Source organism: Trichophyton rubrum (assembly GCF_000151425.1).
Source record: "Trichophyton rubrum CBS 118892 genomic scaffold supercont2.4, whole genome shotgun sequence".
Classification (NCBI taxonomy): Eukaryota; Fungi; Ascomycota; class Eurotiomycetes; order Onygenales; family Arthrodermataceae; genus Trichophyton; species Trichophyton rubrum.
In genome coordinates, this window is record NW_003456425.1 from 386,970 (window position 1) to 410,200 (window position 23,231).

Genomic DNA, 23,231 nt, shown 5'->3' on the forward strand with positions numbered 1-23,231 from the left:
AGCAGCCGCCGTCATACAATCCCCAGCAATTTTCGCAGCAGCAGCAGCCTCCTCCCACGCCGCAGCAGGCTGGCTACAATCCACAGGTCTTCTCGCAGTTCTCCAGCCAGCCGCCGCATCACCAGCCCTACAATCCCGCTGCGTACCAGTCCTCGCCCTCGGTGGGTTCATTCCAGTCGTCTCCCGCTGGAAATTGGTCTACAGGAACCCCAGTGCAGACCTCGTATCCTTCTACCTCGCCATCCTTCTTCCCTCCGTCTCATGCTGTGCCTACTTCGCCGGGTCCCATGTCGGCTCGCCCGCTGGACACTTACAATGACTATTCTCTCCCATACGGCAACAACACAGCTCACCACCACCCAACATACCCTCCAATGCCATCCCAGAGTGTTGCTGCCACTCCTGTTTCTGCGCACCCTTCTTCATACTCGTCCTATAACTATCCTCCCTCGAATCACTCCCAGTCGACGGTTAGCTATGGCACCGAGGCCACAAACGACCGTATCCGGAGATACTCTTCCGCCAAACCTCCGGCGCAAACTTCGGATTACCAGTACATGCCAAATCCGCTCGCCCATAGCTCGGTTCATCATGATGCAGGGTACAGGACTGCTACCAGACATGTCTCCTATCCAGCAAGCCCCCCACCTCCGCCTCCTCCAGCTCATCAAAACCCCCAGTCTACTTCCCCGAGGCGTACGGATACACTCACCCGTCATCCACAGGCACGGCCGCTTCCTGGTCCGCCGACTGAGTCTGAAGGACGAAATAGCCGTGAACAGGTAGAGCCGAGCTACGATGACATTATCAAACAGGTAGAAGCTGCAGTCATGGAAGGGAGACCGGATACCACTCGCCGACACAGTTCACGGGCGAGACGACCGCTTCCACAACAGCCTCCGATCCAGGAATCAGATAATGGTGCTTATCCGACTTCAGCTGTTTCACCCGGTGTACAGCTCTTGCCAGATGAAGTACAGACTCATACCAATGGAGGCAATATCAGCTCTACTGGGACCGGCCAGTACGTCAATTACAATGCTTACAGTGACGACAGTGATGCAGAAGTTGCTGCTGGGCTGGAAGCTCTGCGAGTAGCTGATGAGGAAGAGGCCGCCATGCGTGCAAGGCGGAATACGCATACATCTACCACGAGCTCGTTCGGTTACCAGCATCAGGAACCACCACCTCCTCCTCCTCCCCAAAACCAGCAGCATCATGGAGAGTCCAGCAGCGACAGTGACTTTGCTCTCCACGACATTGGCCTCTATGGTGGCGGATACAGCGCCGACATGCACTATGGAGAAGATGCTTTGATGCACGGGGTGAGAGCAAGCTCCCAGCCGGACGGTAGAGGGAGCACCCCCAATCAATATGACTATCCAAGCATCAACCAGGACTCCATACATCCCTTCCCAGGGATCGAGCCCACTGCCAGAGTAGACACCGTCGGAACCGGCGGACTCTCAGAACCTTCGGCTTATCGTCGCATGAGCTTTGAAAACGGGGACGAAGCGGCTCTCAGACGACCGTCGTCCGCCACAAGCTCCCTTAGCGACCTTCCCGGAGAAGGGGAACCTCAAGACCTGTTCTTTCACCCTGGAATGAGCTCTAGACCTCTACCGCCCCCACCCGTCCCGGTTACCACGCAAAACCTTCTTCCTCACCTCATGCCCGCAGGCACATATCGCTCCAGCGAGCATACTGGCCAAATACCACTAGACCACTACCATATGCCACCCTATCCGACTTCTCCGGACACATATTCCTATTCCAACTCTACTTCTGCCGTGCCTCGCTCAACGTCATTATCAGACCATACAAACACGCATAAGTCCGCAGATGCAATCATTCGCTCCAAGACAGATGCTGACAGGGTTAAGTCTAAACAAGCTGCCTATGACTCCTCCCTGTCAACCCCATCAGTCACCCTTGACCTCCCGGTTCTACCGGCGGGAAAGCGGAAGAAGTTCCACCCAGGTAAACTGTCCAGTGAACAGTTCCGCAAGTGCACGGAGCCATGGGCAATCAGTGCCATTGTGGCTTGGATAAGAGATCTAGCTGAAGACGAGGCAGATCTAAAGGAACATTCGATTGTCGACGCAATTGTTGCTTTACTCACACATAAAGTGCCCACGATGAACACTGCCGACGCCGAGACTCTCAGTGACAGAGTCGTCAAGAGCATGTTTGCAGCAGGAGCACTGATCAAAGACGAGGAATGGGTGAAATTCGGGCCAGGGACATTGTCTGGTGTCCTGTGGCAGATCACCGGCCAGGGATGCTATTCCTCCCGTTTACATAACCAAGAATACGACATCTTCGGACGATGTTACTCCCATCACTGCATGAGGACATTGAAGAAGATCAACTTAAAAATGGTGGAAGCGCAGAAAAAGGCTGAAGATTGGGCCACCTTCTACAAAATTGGCAAGGAAGTCTTCTCAAACCACTCTAAAAAGGAGATCGACCGCCAAAATAACCTTCACGAAATCGTCACCACTGAAGATTCATATATTGCGCAGCTCGATGTTCTGCGGACACTCTATAGAGATACCCTTGCTACTGCACAGCCATCCGTTATCAATCCCAAGCGTCTCGATAGATTCCTCAGGGACGTGTTTGGAAAAGTTGATGCGGTGAAGAGGGTGAATGAAGAATACCTACTGGCTCAGCTGAAGTACAGGCAAAAAGAGCAGGGCTCCTTCATTGTTGGCTTCAGTGACATTTTTCGAGAGTGGATTCGAAAGGCCAAAGCAGCCTACATTGAATATGCGGCAACATTCCCCAACGCCAACTACCTTGTACGCCGGGAAGCTGAATCGAACATGCTCTTCCGCTCTTTCTTGAACCAGGCTCGTGAGAACAGATTATCCAACAGATTAAGTTGGGACACGTACTTGAAGGCCCCTATCACACGTATCCAGCGTTATACACTGCTTCTCAACACCGTCTATAAGAACATGGAAAAAGATTCAGAAGAGAAATCTAATCTGCTACAGGCTATTGAGGAGATCAAGCTTGTTGCCCTGGACTGTGACAACAAAGTTGGAGAAATGACTAAGAAGATGGACCTTAAGGAGCTAGGCGCAAAGCTGCAGCTGAGGCCGGAGATGAAGTCCATCGTCGAGCTCAACCTGGAACATCTTGGGCGCGAAATCATATATCAAGGAGACTTGCAGCGGCCAAGGACAAAGAGGTTCAACTGGGTCGATATCCGAGCCATTCTCTTCGACCACTACCTTGTCCTGGCTAAGATAGTTATCCACAGAGATGCCGCTGGCATAAAGCATGAGATGTTTGATGTCTCTAAGCTGCCCATTCCCATGGACCTTCTCACCCTGGTCAGCACCAATGATGATCCGGTAGTCAGGTCGGCAGTAAAGGGTATTGCTCCTGCTAATCCACGGACTGGGGCACCAACCGGTCTGGCCCACGCTGCAACCGCACCGCAAATAACTTCTCCCACCCCAGGTGCAGCCGGCAGATCAGTAACCACCACCGTCCTGGAAAACTCCCGAGACGAGAAGATCCTCTATCCCTTCAGAATCAAGCATCTCGGAAAACGCGATGTTTACGTTTTGTACGCCCCAACGGCCCAGTCACGACAGGAATGGTGTGAGAAGATCTACGAAGCAAAAACCAAACACGCTGCTGCCCTCTATGCTCAGAACGCAGAACCATTCAGACTGCGTGTCCTATCAGACTCAGCCTTCGCTTACTCGGACCAAGCTGTTCCTCCCAAGAGTGCTGTTATCAAGGGAACCCCTCTTGACAGAGCCATCAGAGAAGTTGAGAAGAAGTATGAACGAAACCTGTCTCGACCGTTACCCGTCTGCAGAGCGGCCGTCAATTGTGCGACTGTATTCCAGCAGCCTCCAGGGAAAATGATGTGTGCCATCGGTACAGACTATGGCGTATATATCTCTGCGTATGACGATCCTCGAGGATGGACAAAGGGGATTTCGATGTTGCGTGTCACCCAGGTTGCTGTGTTTGAGGAATTCAATCTCTTCCTCTTGATTTCCGACAAGTCCTTGATCGGGTATCATTTGGACTCAATTTGTCCCGTCAATGGCACTGTGCAGCCTGACTCGCAACGACGCGCACCGCAAAAGCTGTCTGGGAACCGAGAGGTAGGCTTCTTTGCCGCGGGACGCATGAAGGACAGGGCATTGGTATTCTACAAGAAGAGAGACGGCATTTCCTCCACTTTCAAGGTATGTTCGCATAAATGACTATTTCCCCAATGCACACTCACTAACGGCCGTAGGTATTGGAGCCTGTTCTTCAAAAATCGTCATCAAGCCGTTCTCGCTTCCTGTCCCGACGAGGCCAAACCGAGTTCTTCCGCGAGTATGATGAATTCTATATTCCCGCTGAGAGTTATGGAATCAACCTATTCCATACGTCTCTTGCTATCGCTACATCGAGAGGCGTGGAAGTCCTTACCCTAGACAAAAAACAGCCCTGGTCTGTCCCTAACCTGAAGTCTGAACAAGCCGACGTCCAATCCCACCTCACCAGCATCGCCAACAGAGTAAAAGATCTCCGTCCCCTTGGCATGTTCCGTCTCAGCGATAGTGAGTTCCTCGTTGCTTTCCAGGAATGCGCTGTATACGTCAATAAGCATGGAGACGTCAGCCGCAGCGTGGTCATGGAGTTCGTCGGCATTGCTCATGCGGCCTGTCTATGTGGGAAGTTCCTACTCCTCTTCAACGAAGACTTCGTCGAAGTCCGCAACGCATTGAACGGCCGTCTTCGACAAGTCATTGCCGGCCGAAACGTCACGCTCTTAGACGATGGCGGTAATGGCAACAGTGGAATCGACCAACATACCAACGCGGTAGGTGGTTCAAATTTCAACGAAGCAGCTTCCACACCCACTGGTTCGGGACGCAATGGTCTCGGAATCTCCACTGGATTTGGCACTATTTCCCGCACAGTCAAGATCTGCATGCAGCATCCTGAACGTGAAAGAAGCCAGATCGTACTGGAACTTCTAGAAAACGAGGGACAGAAAGATTAATTTTCATTCCGATCTATCTCCCGTTCGGAAACCTTTTGCGCTGCGTCCCTTCCATGCATATCAAACATCTACCTTCTTACATAGGTCTACTCTCACAACCTATGGCCCCCTTTACCTGCAATTTCTCTGTCGATTTATTCCATTTTGGGCTTTTCCTTTCTTGCTGGCTACTCCATATGTTCGTTTCACCATCTCAACCAACGCCCTCCTGGATATGCCATTATATGACTGCAAAATCACGACCTCATGATCCTAGACTCTTGTTTTCACCTTCAGGGGTTGGTTGGCCTGGTTGATTGCAAGGCTTAATTTTTTTAAAAAAAAAAATATTACGGATGATACTTATCAGCCTTAACTATTATTATTATAGCCTGTGTTTGGCTTTCTTGTCGAATTTTTTTTTTTTTTCTTTTTTTTTCTGTTTATGCTTTTTGCATGGATATGTTCTTTTGTTTAAATATCCTGCTTCCCCCCTTTGGCTTTCTACTTTCTACTTTTACTCTGCTCGTTTCTTCAATTTAAGATACATTTAAACTTGTATGCCGCTTCGAACAGATTCCCCCGTTAATTACCCTTCTTCAATCCGCACTATTCCTACTAACATGATACAATGGTCACTGGACATTTGCCGTTTGAGCTTAAGATCAATGATATATGAATATTTCCTGGAAACCATTGAGGGCATGTCTACAAGTAAAATGTCGATGGTTTAAGACCGACTTGATAATATTAGGAACCCTCCAAACAAGGACAAATCAGCCGAGAACGTAATGAATAAAATAAGAAAAGATGTATAACTGGTAGTTGGAGAGTTAGATATATCACAATTCCATCTTGGAAGATAATAATTACAAGATGCGCCAGCCATTCACTAATCCCGACATGGTCATGCCAAAAAGCTATCATTCATCAATTAATTTATGTAAGTTTCATTAACCCAGAAGCAACAACCTGCTATGACTCGAACTCGACCTTATCAACACTGCAATCTGAAGGCCGTCGAACAAGGGAGCCAGGTGACGGCGACAGCGTTGTCTTGGAAGGATTTGCAGCGCTTCCTTCGGTCTCTGGTCCCTCTCGTTCGCGTATACTAGCCACTTCAGCTCCTTCAAGTAAATCGCGATCTCCTTCACGGATAGATGGAGCACGGAGCTTAGACGTATCAGCGTTCCTTCGCTCATAGTAAGCTGCATCGTCATCGTCGTCGTCATCCTCTTCGTCTGCTCTACTGCCGAGAGCGTTCCGTTCCATTTCACGCTGGGCTTCTTCCATCTTCTTGCGGACTTCTGCAGCCATGCGCATGCCGTCTGAGACGATATTATCCAGAACGCCCCTGAGGCCCTTATGGCCTGGTGGAACTATGCCACCTGATGCGCCGGCAAGGGTGGCGCCGGATGGAGCAGTGGCTGTGCCAGAGGAACGGTTATAGCCAAGATTGGTAAAGGTGGTGAGATTGGAAGAAAGGGATGTAGAGCGCTGGATGGCACTTGTTTCGTGAGATGGGCGGTCAGAGAGGTGGAATGATTCAGGGAAATAGCTTTCAAAGAATTGTTCAAGGAGTTCATCTGCGAGGATGACCATGCGGAAGGTCGGGAGTGTGATGTGTAAGGGGTGAGCCGGGTCAAGAGCTGCGTTTGCTGCTTCTGAGGCTTCTTTGGTAGTGGGAGATAGGGGAGCGGTTGGGGCTTCCTCGCTTGTAGGTTCTAATGATTTTTCTTTCAGGGTTGAGTCTGATTCAGGGGTTGGATGGGACTCGTTATCTTCTTCGTCATCCTCATCGTCACCAATGCTGAAGGCACCAAGTTTGGACTCCATTTCTGTATGTTCTTGGTTTTGTGGATGGCTGGGGTCGGCGTATTCAAAGCAATGTTGGATAAAGTCGCTGACACTGCTGAGAAACTTCTCATCAGCACTAAGCTTAGGCCGACCTCGTAAGTCTCCTTCTTGTGTTGATGTTGATAACCGATCACTCTCTCCATTGGTTCGGATGTTGATCAGGCCTTCGAACCCCCTTCTGGAAAGGAAAAGGAGGGCTTCTGACATGCGTAATATGCCCTCTCGGTCAACCTGGCCAGTACCGTCATCATCATATAGGTCAAAAAAGTAGTTTATTGTGTTCATTATATCTCTGCCGCCCTTTATTTGAGCCAGGCCATTAACAACGTTCTGTAAGCTGAGACCGCCATTGCCATCAACATCCCATTTACGGAACAGCCGTTTTAAGAAATCATGGTCAGCAGGAGCAGGGTATTTTGACCTGTCTGAAGACTTATTTCGGCTTCTTATACTGGCATTTCGATCAGAAGCGGAATCCTTGCGTGGGGGAGAGTCACTGGTGGCCCATTTGGCGGTGGCTGCAAGAAACTGTCTAAAGCCATCATAATCCATAAGCGATGGGCTGGGTCCGAGGCCCACACGGCTTACTTGAGCTTCAACTTTGGGAAGGATAGCTGAGTATCGTGCCGGGTTCTTGCTTCCGGCTTTATTGCGGCGCCTCTCTTCTTCTTCTTGCGCCTTTATCTTTTGTTGACGATCGTAAAGAACGTCGTAGAAACGGTCATACGTGGCACCCAGATCGTCGAGGCTGAGCTTCTTGCTCTCCGGTCCGAGATTTCTAATAGAAGTCCTCTTGGCAAAATTCTCAATATTGCTCAAGACTGCATCTTTATGCTGAGCTCGTTCCTCCACAATGGTGCTATGTGTTATTCCGGAGAATTCCTTAAAGGCCACGACCATGAGCTCCTGGAAGCGAGTGATGGCACGCAGCTTTGGATTGTCTGATCTAGGATGGGCAGACTCGTCGAGTCTAGAGAAGTAAGATTTGAGGATGGAGATGAAGGTTCCATCATCGGTGACATCGAGCAGCTCTTCTCCGTTAATTCGAAGGATTGCCAACCCAACTTGGAAGAGTACTTTTGGCCCCTCCAAGAAAAAGACATCAAGGACCCTGAATGCAAATACAAGAGGCATGGAATTGATGTATAGTGAGAGGAACCAAGGAAGGGAGACGACGGATAGCTGAACATCGGACTTGACTAAATGGTCCCATAGAATGGGCATGGTCTTTTCCACGAGGGATTCGAACACCTTTTGATCAAGCAATGTCCCATACATAGTTGTGGAATAGTAGCCAGGCAATAGCCGGTCACACAGCACGGATAGGAGGAAAAATGCTTGTGCTTCGGATGTATAACTATTGCATAACTAGGTTAGAATCAGCAACAGAGGGAGTAGAAAGATGACAAACTCACATTAATAGGGCAGCAACAACGATGTTCATTGCTTGACAGTATCCTATCTCTTCGTTTATCCAGCTATATGCTGTCAAAACCCTTCTTAACCTGTTGATGCCTTCTTCGCTCTGGAACCCAGGGTACTCCGGAAGAGAACGGTTGAGATCCTTCTCAATCTCGTCAATTGCAAGGGACTCACGGCCAGAGAACTTGGCCAGGGTTTCCTCATATAAGTTTGGAGCTCGTAACCGTGAATAGAACGAGCCAGAGCAGATCTCCCATAACTCTCCTCGTAGGCGGTTTGGAAGGCCAACTCGGATGAGCTTATGGAACGTAGGCTGCCTTATCATTGTAGCATTGCGTCCGTTTTCTACAGAGTCCATCAGTAAGCGGCCGAAGAATATAACGTTTATACTCCTGGAAACAACAACATACCTCTCATATACTCCCCCCATAGCCGCATCTTACTCCGATCTCTCAGTTTCCTGGCATCACCCGGGTATCTAAAGACCAGACCCAAGCCGGTATCCGGCGGTTCCCTGGTCGTCTCAACCTCTACACCTTCCTTCTTCACCGTCCGAGAGCCAGACAGCATATATTCCGAGTGGCACCCAGCCACAACCTGTCTGAGCCCCTCGACATCCTTCATTCCGTCCCTCAGCCCTCGTTTCAGTCCATCACAGAACCGCTCACAGGCCTGACGCGAGCCGTCGAGATGGATTGTAAACTTCTGCACCGGCGTAGGCGTGTCTTTGGCCGGGGTTCCTTTGCTCAGAGCTCCATTCCAAGTGGTGATGGACAGCGAGAAGATGTGGCCGTGGCTATTCAGCCTCTCGACCCGACGGATCGCACAGAGGGGTAATGTGAAGCCGTTGCCGGACGGGCCCGTCCCATGCGTCTGTCCCGTAAACGCAGACGAGGCGGAGAAGCTGGAGGACTGCAGGAAGCTCGTCGGCTGCGTAGAGAAGCATATGAAGCGCTCGCTGAGATGCAGGTTGCCTATGTACCGGTTGCCAGAACGGCCGGCGTCCTTGGCTCGTTCGCCATGGGTAGAGCTCGAGGAAGAGTACGGCAGCGGCAGGACAAGCTCGGCAGATATCTCCTGCAGCGGATTCTGGGAGTCAGGCAGCCGGAACTGCTGGCGGAAGAGAGCAGCCTTGGACGGATTGCGATCAGAGGCGGCGGGCGTAGGGAAGCCGAAGTTCGACGGGTCTACGAGCGACTGAGCCTTCTGGACAAGCGACGAGATCTGGAACATAGCTGCAGAATCGGCCTGGCAACTTGCATCTGAGCTGTAATATTATGGAATCGAGGCGATCGACTGTCTCCGTCGGCTAGCTTTTATTTTGTTTCGTTCTCGTCTTGCAAGGAGTCCTGGTGCTGCGGGAGGTAGTTCGTTATTATTGGGGGCTGCAGAAGGTATGTAGCTCGTATGGTAACTTTTTTGGAACTTGCCTGGAGACGCTGCGCCGATCCCAAACAAAAGGGGGCCGGCGACAAGGCTAGCAGAAGCGATAGTGAGAAAGGAGACAGGCCACCGAGGAGAGGCATCCAGGGCGCATCAGTTTCGACGGGCTTCAGGCAGACATCTCCTCTGGCTCGGAGGATCGAGTCGCTGGCTGAGAACTTCTTGCTGGCGTGGGTGGTTCTCGTACCTGGCGATATCGTGATACAAGCTGGAACCAAAAGGACCCCCTCAGGGATCACCACCGAGCCGGCACAACAATCTTCCACGGCCGATTAACAGGTTAGGTACCTAGCTATGGATCGATCCAACATGCGAAGCTGCTCTGACACGCGGCTGAGCGCAAGAAAAAAGGTGGGCTGTGGAGTGATACGAAAGGCGCACGGCGCAGTGACGATCAGGGAGCTTTCTTTTTTGATAGCTAGTTACGGGGCATGTCTACGGCCGGTCAAAGTTGTACGAAGTAGAAAGCGGGACAATGAAAAAAAGGACGGACTTGTGATTTAAAACTGTGACTATGCGAGACCCTGAAGGAGAGAAGAAACCTGAGCTGAACTAAGCTGAACATCTGAGCAGAGGGAAAGGAGACATAAGAAAATAAAGGAAAGGCCAGGACAAGTAGGAAATGAGAGAGCGAGACAGAGCAGCAAACGATGTCCTTGGGTTGCAAGGCTATGGTAACAGGATATGACATCGTTTCTTCCAGTTGTAGGGATATATGATAACAGAATATAAGGAAAACACTAGCAGTTGTAGTCATGCGATTCCACTCCGAGAACAATTATGAGAGAAGTGATGGTGTTGGTGGGTGATAATGAGATTGAGAGGCCCTGATTTAAGCCTTGTCTGATTGCAATCTGATCTGGCCGTGGAGCTTGTCGTCTTCATGGTCGTCCTCGTGGGCGATGAGGCCTTCCTTTTCGTAGGCTTCTCCGTCTTCCTGGGTAGAGTCAATGTTGTGGTGGGAAGAGGCGCGTTGGCGGCGGGTGTATCTCCAGAGAGCAACGAGGCAGTGGCCAACAAGAGAGCCGATAGAGCAGACAACCAAGCTGAGGCACAGCCCGATGATGGCTGGGATGATGACGAAGCGGAGAGCGTGAGCAAAGGCACGAGAGAAGGTGGGACGCTGGTGTCTGTGTGGGCCGTGGCCAGATGGCTCGTTGTCGCCCTGTCCGTGAATGGCAGATGCCTTGTTCTTTCCGTGGCAGCCCTTGAAGGCAGACTTGAGTTTGGCAGCGAACTGGATGGCGCGGATCTTAGCAGCGCGGATGGTTGCGGTGAGTCTAGCCAGGAGAAGGCGTTTCCAGCATTCAGCATTGCGGCCGCATCGCTGGGATGAGATATGAGCGGCAGGAGTAGCTTCGATGCGAGAGTTGACGATGACAAGGTTGCCGTTAGTAGTCTTGATGACGGGAATGTAGAGAGTATCAGCTGCCGCTGGGAGACCGTTTAACTGAACGGGAGTGAAATAGATGGAGAGGAGCTCAGGGCCATCTGGATCATTGGGAGAATCAGGGGTTCGGAGGACTTCGAAGACATAGCCGGTGGGGATGTTTCGACTGGACTGCTCGTCTGATTTGCGAATAAGGCTGGTTTGGAGGTCGACGGAGGTGTCAGGATTGGGGTAGACTTCCTTTTTGTTGATGTAGAGCCTGCCTGCGTCGGTCGAGAGGTCGAAGAGCTGCAGGAGACAGTTAGCGCTTGTCCGGCCGCCAGAGGCAAATTCACAAGGCAGCGAGAGAGAGAGGATCGGGCGAGCGTACCATGTAGCTGTCCACGGTAGAGACCTCAGAGGCATCGAGACGGTCTGGGAACGGGCATTTGGCGCAGTTGGCGGATATGGTCAGCTTGTTGTGGGCGTCGGGAGCCTGTTGCTTGGTGGCATGAGGGCTGTCAATCTCGGGCACGATAAGGAAAGCGGCTGCGCCTTGGAGCGCCAGGAGGGAGGTCGCGAGGAGTTTCGCCAGCATGATGGAAGAAGTTAACGCAGATTAGGGGAATAACAAAAGGAAAATAAGGACACAGAAGAGAGAAAAAGGGCCAATATATCAGGCAAAGAAACGAGTGTCAAGAAGCAGTTCAAAGGTGGTCAAAACAGTAAATCGGTTCAACAGCGAGTCGAGGGTTGGTCGAGAATGTTGTCTCTCTCTCGCTTCGCTCAAAAGGCGACGTCAGAAGGAAGAAGAAAGGCGGAAGTTGAAACAAGACACGAGACCCGGCGCTAGGACAGATCGGGTTAGCCTGTACAGCTTATTACGAGGGCTCGGCAAAAGGTACTTACAGAGGCCGTCGCGGCAGCAAGAGTATTATTGTAAGGGCAGGATTCGGCCTGAAGGCGAGAAGGGTGGAGGTAAAAGGCCTAGACCAGGGTTAGCGCCCGACATAAGCACAAGCAGAAACAGCAAGGAGAGTCAGAAGGTGGCAGTGTCAAGGGCAAAGGGATCAAGAACTCCGTACCTTTTGCTGGCGTGTAATTTTCGGCGTAAAAAAGGGGTAAGTTTCGTAAAAAAAAAGAAACACAGAAAGACAGGGAATGACGTAATGCCGCGTGTTGCTTATGTCAGGAGTCACGTGTGCATTTTTCAACGTCAAGTCATCAAAAATAGCAGCAAAAGGAGAAGCAAAAGGCACGAGAGGATATCAAGAGCTGAGAAAGGAGAAGCAGAGAAGGGTCAAAAAGCAGCTGGAAGAGAGACCATGAGTCAACAATCCTATGGACATGCGGAAGATGACGTGTTAACACCCAAACACGGCACCAGCTACATTCCATCTCACCAGAAATTCGTATATTAAGCATCAGCAAGGGGAGCAGCAGGGCAGGAAGTGCAATTGGAGAGGAGATGAAAGAGAGAGAGAGAGAGAGCGGATAAGAAGGTGACAATAATGGTATCGTGGGCATCTACCCTGTCCCGAAGGAGGGAAAGATGCCCTACAGTAAAATCCGCGGAAGAGAGAAAGGAGAGAGAAGGGAAAACATATTGATACCTGGATTCTATCAAACACACCCAAGCCCTTCGAAATGGGCGGGAACTGCTGATGGACCACTTCCTCCACTGCCTATCGACTCCCGGGGGCAGGACAGAACGCAGGCTGGCTGTAAGGATCATTGCTAGAAGAGAAGAACATCAGTGTGGTTTTGACGCACAGCGATGGCCTCTGACCGACTCCCCGTTCATTTAGCCTGGGAGTACTCTATCAAAGTGCCGAACGACCGAGTAGCTAAGCTTATCGGACATGAGAGACCAGGGAAACACCTGCTGGGAACGAATACCAGCAACAGTCGCACGCGACGTGTCGTTGGCAGCCTCCCAAGCAGATATTTCGCTGTATCTGCTCCACAGCATGATCATCGCCCAGGCAAGCAAGAGCAGGGCGAGGAGAAACCTCAGCGACGCAACTCTGCCTCGAGGGACTTCGGCAACCATGGCTGTCTGCACTTGAGCATCCTTTGTTCGCGCCTTCTGACAGACGCCAGCAACTCGGACTTCCACCTCGGCCGGGGATAGAACATCACCGGTCAAGGCCGTTTGGGCAGAAGACTCGCTCGTCGAGACCTCTACGGAGACTGTCTGGGTGGAGGCTGTAACAACCTCCGTGCAGACAGTCTGGGTAGACGCCTCGAGTTGAGAGACGACCGCTTCTTCAGTCTGTGTGAAAGTCTCAATGACTTCCACCTCGTCCGTCTGGGTAGACGTAGAGACAGTGTTGCCACCACCGTACAGAGAAGCACTGGATGCTGGCGGGGATGGTTGACGGGATCGTCGTTGTCTGCCATCCTCTTCGTCTGTCTGAGAGCGGGAGTCCTGTCCAACCCCCCACCCTTCCAACTCCATGCTCAACGTTGCGGAGGTTGGATTGCCACTCTCCACAGGCTGGCAGCAGATGTGAGCTGCACGCTCAGCCTCCAGATCATTTCGGATCTGGTTCACAGAGTCGAGCTGGTCCCGAACTTCGGAAAGTTGGGACCGCAGATGCTCGTTTTCGCTCTGCAACGGGCTTTTGGCAATCTCCTCCGCCAACGCCTTGCGTTCTGAGTCGGCAAGGGTGAATTTGGCCCGGAGGCCGCTGAGCTCGCCAGATAGCTTCTCCACCTCGCCGTGGAGAGAAGCCACCTGTTCCTGGTGGGAGGCTGTCTCTGCAGCCTGAGCTGCCTGTTTCGAGACAGCCTTGTCGAGCAAACTGTGGTTTGCAGCAAGATCGTCCTTGAGGCGGAGAATCTCCACCTCGGCAGAGTCAAGATGACCCTCTTTTGTAACGACCTCCTTGCGGAGACCGGCCACGGAATGGCGCAGGCTGACGATCTGCTCCTCCAGTTGCTCTCGTTGCAGCTGCTCAGCCGCGAGCCTCTCAGCGTACTCGTCGGCTTGCGCTTTTGCCCGGTCGTAGTCGTCGCGGAAGGCGTCACGTTCCGCTTTGATGGACATGGCCGAGGCATGCTTCTCCGACACGACTCGGTCCATGGTAACGACAATGTCCTTAAGACAATTGACCTTTGCTTCTACCGAATGGCAGGGGCTTGCAACGTAGGCATTGAACTTCTCAACGTCCAACCTGTCTCCAGCATACAGGTAAATGTCTTGGATTGCTCCAGACACGTTGATTCTGTCCTGATACCCTTCCCAACCAGGTGCGAGACGGGGCATGACCCCGGACCTCCGGGCACGGGAGTCACCCATCATGTTCGGTGACCAACCGAGCTGAACGGGTGAGTTCTGTGCAGTCACCGCAAAACCGACTGGCCCGGTTGCGGGTCTCTGCACAGCCATACTTCTGGCCGCGACCCCGGTGGTCGCGGCGCCTCCAGCGGGTGCTGAAGGACCGAAGCGAGGAGCTTGCACGGCGGGACGCTGTTGAGTAGCTGGCGTCCCGGCGACCTTGCGGTCATTGCCAGTGGTCTCGTTGGCTCTGGGAACATTGGCGGGGGCAGGCTTGGGCTTACTGGCGGCATTGGTGGCCACCGTGGTGGATGGTGGTGGTGGTGGTGGTGGTGGAGTAGCCAAGCTGCCCGTCGCAGCACCTGGGTGTTGAGGTGCTTGTTGTCCGTTCCCTCTGACTCCCCCCTGCTGCTGCAGCTTCTGTGGTTGCGATTGCTGTTGCTTTTGCTGCGGCTGCTGCAGTTGTTTTGGCTGAGCAGGGGGTAGAGCCAACGCTGGCAGTGCAAGTTTCGAGTCTGCTGCTTTTCTAGCTGCGCCAGCAGATGAAGGTGCTGCTGCTGGCGTCTTTGGTGGTGCACTGGCTGTGATTGTCGATGGCTTGCTGGTTTTCTTGTCGGCACCACCAGCAGCAGACTCTTTGGGGCCGTTTCCCTTTGCTGGACTTGGCTGGGAGGTACTTTGGCCGGCGGTTTGGGGGGCAATGGCTGATGCGGCAGCCTCGTTGTCTTTGTCTTTGTTGCCCCCCTTGCCACGTCTTCCTCGACGGCGTCGCTTTTTGGCGGCATCGGAACCGGCGTCGTTGTCGTTGTCATTTTCGCTGGCCGGAGGAAGAGAGGTGGCTGGTTGTGCCTGTTGGCTCGTAACAGGCGGCGGACGACGGCTGTCCGAAGGGCCTTCACCTACTGCCATGTTTTTCTTGTCGGTGCTGGCGGGTTTCGGTGGATTGGCGCTGAGAGTCTTGCCCGACGAACCCTTCTGAGAAGGTTTGTTGTGGCCGTCGTCCGCCCGGTCGATTTTCTGGGGGGAAGTCGAAGGTTGCTGGGTGGTGGCCCTTTGCTTGCCCTTCGACTCCTGCTTCCCTGCAGTGGGCTTGTCTGTCGAGGTTGGTGGTTGTCGTTTGGCCCCCGACGTTGCTGCAGGTACTGCCGCCTGTGTGATTTGGCTGGCAGACGGCCCCCCTTTACCCGCCAGTATGTTTTCCCAGGCCGCCTGGTACTCATCTACTGGGGTCGCCCACTTCGATTTGTACAAATCGGATTGACCCTGGGCATTTTGTTCCGGAGTCAGACGCGGAACGGCAACATTCGCATCCCCGATGATGTCAGGGCGTTTGCCATTGGACAGTTGTTTCTTCTGTCCGGCGCTCATTTTGGCGTCCTTTTGCTGAACAGGAGCCATTGCTTTCCCTTTGCTTAAGCTGGTGAAATTGACGGTTCGCTTAAGGAGTTGACGGTGGAAGGGTAGAACCAGCCTTTGACGTGACTGTTCTGGAAATGAAGCGAGGCGACGCGAGTGATCGAGCTCTACAGCTGCGATCGAACTGACGAAAATTGAGGACTGCGATCTCAAGAATCCCTGTGTGGTGAAGGGATTCGAGCGTCAAGCGGCGAATGTTGTTTTGGCGAGGTTTGGTTCGTCTCGAACGGTGGTGAGAATCCCGTGAGACTGGAGAAGGAGAACGTCGACGTTCAGGTTAATGTCTTCGGAATGGTGACGGTGTTGGCTGATTCACGAAGAGAATTGGCGGTTATCAAGCCTGAAAACGAAGACGGAGAGATGATCTTTCGCTGATCGTTATCGAACTCGAAGCTCGCGAGAGCTTGTAGGTGGTGGAGGATGGAGATTCGACAAACGAGTCTTTGGCTGGCAACGAAAGGATCAAGAGAAGAGCTCACAGGTTCAAGCGAGATGCTGGCTGAAGAGATGACGGAGATGGTGACTGAGAGAGTTACGAAGCTATCTGCGAACACTGTGGATGGTGGTTGACTTGATGCTACTGTGAGTCGAGGAAGGAGAAGAAAGGAGAAGAGAAAAGGGGGGCGGGAGCAGAGATTTTTATATTGCACCAAAACAAGGCGGGGACTCCCAGGGCAACCAGATCACTCCTCTTAGTGCGGTTCAAATCTGTCCTGCTGGCGAGTTTTTTAGCGCGGTATTTGGTTGATACGCTGTCCTGACGGTGTCCTGTTCAGCTGTCCTGTCAGGGTATTTGGTAACGTACCTGTACTGGAGTGCAAGCTTCGACCGGAGCTGCTAGTCCAGACCGTCGTCCATGTTTCTGTCTTCTATATATACTCGTTATATATAGCTTGAGTCTTGCTATTTGGTTGCCAGCCTGAGAGTCATATATCATATCTATATAGATACCCCTGAGAAGAAGCTAGTATATATCATCTATAGGCCGCTTTTTGCCATATAGATGTATGCTCTCTCCATCCATATATCACTTCTCTGTCCTGCTACCCTACTCCCAGGTTTCCCATGCCTCTTATATGAAGATATTCATCTACATGATTATTGTTCTTTACCTACAAAGCAACCATTTTTTCCTCCTTGTTCTGCCTTCTTTATGACTTGACGTTGAAACTGCCATTTCGGGCCAGGTCACGTGGTATGCACTTTAGGTAGGTTCCAAAGGCCGCATATAACTTCTTAGCTTGTTGAAGGCAAAGCAAAGAAAAGCGAAGCTATGCGGTCGAGAAGCTGTGGCTGTCTACAGGACCATTGTATTGCAGTTGTTTGATCCAAAATCAAGCTAGTATGGCTGGTAAATACTGTTTGATTAGAACAATGCTTTGTTTGATCCAGACGCCGCGTTTTTTATGTCCTGTCCTGTAAAATATCAAAACAGTGGGGCCTTTGACAGGTTGCTATAGAGACTGTCAGCCAGCAGACAAAGAAGGCCTCAGATCAATCTTACGAGAAGCTTCCAGATCAAACGGTAAAGTCGTTTGATAAGGTATTGGCTGGCGTATTTTACAGGCCCGAGAAAGAAGTGATAGGAGCCTACGAAGTCGATGTATCAACAAAGTTGCAACATTGGCTAGATAGAGACAGCAAATAGCCACAAAAATATACACTATAGAATGATAGGAAATGTAACAGAAATAGCAAGTACGTAAGACCACATGTCAAAGCTTTGGCTTCTGCTTTTGTCCCGAGACACCTTTGACTTCCATGCCTGACAGGAGGAAGTCAGGATACGAGAAGCCACTGCCTGATATTCCAGCAGCCTGCAGGCGCCAGGCTCCTCCATCAACTATCAAACATTGGTCAGTCATATAGCCACGGTAAAACACAGCAGAGAAGACACGTACCAACAACAGTGGAAGCATTGATATAGTTCCCAGAGTCTGAGAATATATATATAGTTGCATCTGCAATCTCTTTGACAGAACCATAACGGCCAAGCGGGATAGCAGCCTCATTGCTTTTCTTTGCATCTTCCGTAGCAAGACGTTTCATGCCCTTAGGAAGTTGTCAGCATGCTATTCCCTATCTATAGCCTTTCAAAGGTTCAATGCAATTCAAGTTGAGTTTTTTGTACCTCTGTCTCTCCAATTGGGCCTGGGCTGATAACATTGGATGTCACTCCTACAGGCCCAAATTCGATTGCCACACTGTTCGAAAGCGCGTCCACACCTGCCTTTGCAACAGAGACGTGTGTCTGCATAGGCATGCCAGTATAGTGAATAGTGGCACTGACGAAGATGATCCTTCCGCCTGTCCCGGTCGGCGATGCTATATCAAATCTGCAATCAGCTTATCTTCTCTCTCGTTCCGCTACGAGAGGACAGAAACTCACGAGTGGTTCCATCAGACCGATGCTTTACAGCGGACTCAACTAGATGGGGTATCGTTGCTTTCAATGTATTGAATGAGCCTAACACATCAATGTCCATGACGGCTTTAAAGGCATTTACAGACAGCTGATTGATCGAGGCTAGGAAGTTTCCAGCTGCCCCAGCACTGTGAAATCAGATTAGACCAGCTCATATGCGATCAAAGGGGGGTGGAAGTCAGTACATAACGAAGTCGATAGCTCCTAGCTCCTCGACGCATCGATCTACAGCCTTCTTGAGACTCTCAAAGCTACGAACATCGACCGACCCAATTCCAAGCACCTTGGAACCTTTGCGAGCCGTGGCAAGGTCCTTGGCCATACCCTCCGTCTTCTCAACATTGCGACCAACAATGCATGCATTCGCACCTAGATGTACCAAAGCGCGAACTTGGGCACTGCATATTGTCCCAGCGCCGCCAGTACAAAAGACAACCTTGTTATCTACCGGCTCGTTAGCTCGAGGACTACTTCTTCAACAGGCAGTTATCTAACGTCATACCGAATATGCCGTCCTTCCAGACGTCGCTAATGTAAGAAGACTTTGGCATCGGCATCTTGGAATGGTTTCACAAGTTATCACCGTCTCAAAGCCTTGTTTTCTGCCTCTGGACCCAAGGTTAAATGGTCATCTATTTAACCTACAAAGCCGCAGAGGAAGGTTGGTAACTGCTCGGCAGGCGTTGTTGATGCCAAGACATGCGAGCCTCGGCTTGCTTTTTGCGGCTCGGCGGGTTTTTGGCACGCAGCGAGCAGGCAGCAAAACATCGAGACGATAAAACTGCACCTAAACAAGCATTAAAATAGAAGGAAAATGCTCGGTGATTTACTCTGAAGGCAGTGGACTACCATGGCGTGGGTGTTCGAGCACAATGGCGTTCACTTCGAGGTAGAGGATGTGCCCTACCGACATCTACCTCTAGCAACAACCTTGGTATAGATTACCTCAACTGCTATGGAGTATTCTCTACCACTCAGCATGGCTGATATCTCGTGCCTTGTATCTTCTTCCCCATTCCCCAGTCTCTTGAAGCGCCGTTCTCCAGATTCGCCAGCTATTACATAATTAACTAGTCAACGAGTTATTGTGTCATTGCGTCGATCTTCCGATGTTTTTCCGGCCTTTCATGAGCTCCAAAATGTGCTTTTGATTCGAGACCTTCAAGCAAACCTCCAACCCCAGAACCTGCCGATTTGCCAGACACTCTTATCTTTTTGAGGCCGTTTAACCGATAAACGGTGGGCCAGCAGGGGCATCAAAAGCTCGTCTCCCGGGCTGCAACTTTTAACTTCCGTACAAAGCACACCGAGCCATAGCTCTGACAAACGTCATGGCCTGCCCGATCACAGTCGCTAAATTCGTTGGCATGATCTCTATTGGCATATCAACTGTACGTATCATGTAAAATCAATCATTAAGCCCTTGTTTTTGACTAACATGAGGTATAGGGCCTCTCATATTCGATGTCATCTATTACTTTACCAGCTCTTCAAGGCCTTCCTACGGCTTCTGTTGCCTCCCAAGCCCTGACTGATATCCAATTTCGCGCACGCAGAGCGGCCCTGACCCTCTCTCATATCACCGTTTTCACTCTAATTACAGCATTCAGTCTCTCTTCTCCTCGTCGACGACACCCTTATCTCCTCTGGACCAGCGCATTCGCTCTTCTTGGTGGTCTCGGTCTAGAACTGTATACCAACCACCCTTCCTTCATCCAGGGCACCGAGAGTCCTCGCACCAGTACCTGTAGCTCCTATCTGTCATCTCTATGCAGCGTTTCTACATCTAGCGAACCCCATTCTCCATGCTGCTGTGCTGGATCTATTTTGAACCGTTTCTTCGGATCTGCGCCTAAGCCAGCCTCCCCCGAGAAGAAAGCAGAAGACGAAGAGTCACTTGCAACCTCGAGTGAAATCGAACTTGTCGAACCTCCATCAGAGGCTGAGTCTATGGGAACCTCCCGCTCAACCGAAAAACCCACACCAGCTAGCTCAGTGGCGGACGTTAATGGCGAATCCGTCGAACTGGCCATGAAGAAAGAACGCAACCTCCACATGCTCAGGACTTATCTGTTTGGTGTCGGCTTCTCCATGGGTGTGATTGGCATCTGGGGTGAACGAACAAGTTAGAATGCTACCACCACCTTCTCCTCCGATCTGATTCTGACGTGACGCTATCTCTACAAACAAAAAACTATAAAATTCCATCTTGCAGAGGATCTAGACCTCAAACAAAAACAAGAACCTTCTCTATCAACTCCACCATTTCCACTCGGCTGTACATATCTTTCACTATCTCTTCATCTTGGCTCATATTTTTTGGCGGATGCCGCATGTTGTTTGATCTGATATCTAGCTACCCTCTTTACCCCGAGATGTGACTTTGACCCCATCTGACTCCGACCCACCATGTATGATATGTCCTCTAATACTCCGTAGCTAGCTGCCTAATCTCATATTGATCGCCATCTCATCCTCTCCAACCTCGCCGTCGTTTCTCTTTCTACTTGCTTCTTGGAAGGCGAAAAAATATGCTCACGTGACCATGAAAAAAAAAAAACAAAACCTCCAAAAAAAGGCTGAAGCAAACTAAATTAAAGCTTTCCGTTTGACCTTGAAAGACAGGCAAATGACGGAGAAGGAGACAACCTACGGAGAATCGAGACAATCGAGACAACACCTACATATCGCAGTCTGGACTCGAGTTCAGGAGCGCGGCGCCTCACCATACAATTACACGTGCTAGGGGATGCGTGGATTCTAAGTAGCCCTCTTTTCGTTATCCTTGTGCCCTTGCCAGTCGCGTCATAACTGCAGCCGTGATGGACTATGGAAGCTTGAAGGTCACCGACCTGAAGGCTGAACTGAAGAAGCGTGGTATCCCGCAGACAGGATTGCGAGTGAAGCAGAATTTTATCGACCGGCTTATCCAAGACGACAATGAGCGCGCTGGTACCTCGTCTGAGACCCCAGCTGAGCCAGTTGAGCCAGCACCGGCGCCGGCACAGCAGCCGACAAACGCGGCATATCAAGAACCACCACCCGAACCTCCTCAAGCTCCGGTGCCCCAAGCAGCGCAATTGCCATCGAAACCGGTAGAGGAGCCTCCTGCGCAGCAGATCTTGACGACTGAAGTACAGCAGACCGTTGTACCGGAGTCAGCTCCTGCGCCTGTTCCTACACAAAAGGTTACTAGCATTTCACAGCTTATTGAACCAGTGTCGGCTCCCCCTGTCGCCCAAGCACCTGTACCTACGCCGAAACCTGCGGTAGCAGAGACTGTGCCTGCTCCAGTGACGGAATTGGCAGTGGAAGATGTTACTCCCGCGCTGGCTGCCCCCGCACCCGAACCAGAACCCGTTAAAGAGCCTGTCCAAGAGCCGGTTAAAGACGAAAGCGTGAATAAATCACCGTCCGCGGATATAGAGGCTATAAGGGAAGATACGGATGAGTCGAGGAAACGGAAACGGCGAAGTCAAACTCCTCCTCCTTCCCCCAGGAGCATCGCACTGAAGAAAGCGAGACTCGAGGAGGAGCAGCAACAATCTCGGTCCACACAGGAAGAGATCAAAGGCGAGGAGCGCAAGGAAGAGCAAGAGGCGCTTGCTGCGGCGCCGGTGATTGCTGAACCGCCAGCTCGAGACACAGATGTGGAAATGAAAGAGGGTACACCCCCCGCGCCGGAACCGAAGCAAGAGGCCGAAGAGGATGAGTCTAAGGATCGGGTAGAAACTCAAGCACCAGGCCATGAGGAACCTTCGGATAGAAATGAAAAACCTCATGCTCAAAGGAAACCAGTTGGTGATGCAAGGTTCAAGGATCTATTCCCTGCCACGAATGGGGCTCCCTTGCGTCCCGAGTCGCCTCCTCCTGCTGAAGGAGATGACCGTATGGTGTCTCCTGCTTTACACCCAGCTACCACCGCTCTATATATCCGTGACTTCATGCGGCCATTGCAGCCCGCAGCACTGAAACGACACCTATGCTCGCTGGCTGTGCCGCCGAATTCTTCCCCAGATCCTGACGTTATTGTTGATTTCTTCTTGGACTCCATCAAAACTCACTGTTTCGCCAGCTTTACAAGCATTGCAGCTGCTTCTCGGGTTCGAGCCGCCTTGCACGACGCTATCTGGCCAGAAGAGCGCACCCGCAAACCACTATGGGCCGACTTCATCCCAGAAGAGAAAGTGAAAGAATGGATAGAAATTGAAGTGGCGCCCGGAAACAGTGGCCGGGGAGGTCCCCGCTGGGAAGTTACCTATGATGAGACCGAGGATGGTATAAAAGCAAGACTCCAAGAGGCCTCGTCAATAACCAGTGGGCCACCTCGTCCCTACGATTCTAGCCAAGGACGAGAACCACCAACTGGCCCTCGAGCAGACAGAATGGGCCCCGGAGGCCGTCAGGGAAGTCAACAGATAGGCCCATCGGGTAGCAAGATGCCAGAACACGGCTTTAAAGCTCTTGATGACAGGTTTCTTTCTACCGTCGCAAAACCGAAGTTGTACTATCTCCCTGTGGCCCGAGAGGTCTCATACAGACGCCTCGATCAGTTTGACGATCTGGCCAGGGCTGGCCCAGTATCCAAACGGGGTGGCGATGAGATGTTCAGGTACACCTTCGAGGACACTGATCAGTTCGTCGTTCAAGGGCCAGAGTACGGCTCTCGGCGCGGTGGTAGAGGAAGAGGAGGTGGGCGTGGTGGGCGAGGAGATTGGGGAAGCAGCTGGAGAGACGGTCCCTGGAGAGGTAGACGATGAGATAAAAGGAACATCTATCTATTCTTTTTCTATATTTCACTGTTATACTTTCCTTCATGCCTTGCATAACTATAGGTTTTCGTTTATCCCCTTTCTCACACATACTCCGGCCGGGTGGCGCCAGTTTTACCCCATTTGAAATCAACCTACCACCAACTACCAATCTTCCTTCTTACTATCTCCCTTATTTCCTCTTGCTTGTTTCCATACTCATCTCTACCGGCAATTTTTGATTGGTTTTAAACGGT

The 23,231-nt window shown here is 51.4% G+C and overlaps 7 protein-coding genes across 7 annotated transcripts; 3 read left to right on the forward strand and 4 right to left on the reverse strand.

Moving 5' to 3' along the window:
* Window positions 1-1,315: 1,315 nt before the first annotated feature.
* On the forward strand, window positions 1,316-5,345 carry TERG_04006 (uncharacterized protein; the record flags this gene model as incomplete). Its single annotated transcript, XM_003234907.2, has 2 exons — window positions 1,316-4,220; window positions 4,274-5,345. Coding segments are annotated over 2 exons (3,661 nt in total), but the record flags the coding sequence as incomplete, so codon positions are not given.
* Window positions 5,346-5,543: 198 nt separating this feature from the next.
* Window positions 5,544-9,738, reverse strand: TERG_04007 (uncharacterized protein). Its single transcript, XM_003234908.2, has 3 exons — window positions 8,698-9,738; window positions 8,281-8,632; window positions 5,544-8,222 (listed from the first exon to the last, which is right to left on the reverse strand). The coding sequence occupies exons 1-3, from the start codon at window positions 9,518-9,520 to the stop codon at window positions 5,984-5,986; spliced, it is 3,414 nt and encodes a 1,137-aa protein (XP_003234956.1). The 5' UTR covers window positions 9,521-9,738; the 3' UTR covers window positions 5,544-5,983.
* An 824-nt stretch (window positions 9,739-10,562) lies between these two features.
* TERG_04008 (uncharacterized protein) lies at window positions 10,563-11,697 on the reverse strand (the record flags this gene model as incomplete). Its single annotated transcript, XM_003234909.1, has 2 exons — window positions 10,563-11,408; window positions 11,491-11,697. 2 exons carry the CDS (start codon window positions 11,695-11,697, stop codon window positions 10,563-10,565), a joined length of 1,053 nt encoding a protein of 350 aa, XP_003234957.1.
* Window positions 11,698-12,903: 1,206 nt separating this feature from the next.
* TERG_04009 (uncharacterized protein) lies at window positions 12,904-15,780 on the reverse strand (the record flags this gene model as incomplete). The annotated part of the gene is made up of 1 exon (XM_003234910.1): window positions 12,904-15,780. The coding sequence occupies one exon, from the start codon at window positions 15,778-15,780 to the stop codon at window positions 12,904-12,906; it is 2,877 nt and encodes a 958-aa protein (XP_003234958.1).
* Window positions 15,781-17,513: 1,733 nt separating this feature from the next.
* On the reverse strand, window positions 17,514-18,545 carry TERG_04010 (uncharacterized protein; the record flags this gene model as incomplete). The annotated part of the gene is made up of 5 exons (XM_003234911.2): window positions 17,514-17,641; window positions 17,700-17,850; window positions 17,930-18,123; window positions 18,188-18,351; window positions 18,409-18,545. 5 exons carry the CDS (start codon window positions 18,543-18,545, stop codon window positions 17,514-17,516), a joined length of 774 nt encoding a protein of 257 aa, XP_003234959.2.
* A 1,009-nt stretch (window positions 18,546-19,554) lies between these two features.
* Window positions 19,555-20,353, forward strand: TERG_04011 (uncharacterized protein; the record flags this gene model as incomplete). Its single annotated transcript, XM_003234912.1, has 2 exons — window positions 19,555-19,614; window positions 19,673-20,353. The coding sequence occupies 2 exons, from the start codon at window positions 19,555-19,557 to the stop codon at window positions 20,351-20,353; spliced, it is 741 nt and encodes a 246-aa protein (XP_003234960.1).
* A 692-nt stretch (window positions 20,354-21,045) lies between these two features.
* TERG_04012 (uncharacterized protein) lies at window positions 21,046-22,983 on the forward strand (the record flags this gene model as incomplete). Its single annotated transcript, XM_003234913.1, has 1 exon — window positions 21,046-22,983. The coding sequence occupies one exon, from the start codon at window positions 21,046-21,048 to the stop codon at window positions 22,981-22,983; it is 1,938 nt and encodes a 645-aa protein (XP_003234961.1).
* Window positions 22,984-23,231: the final 248 nt, after the last annotated feature.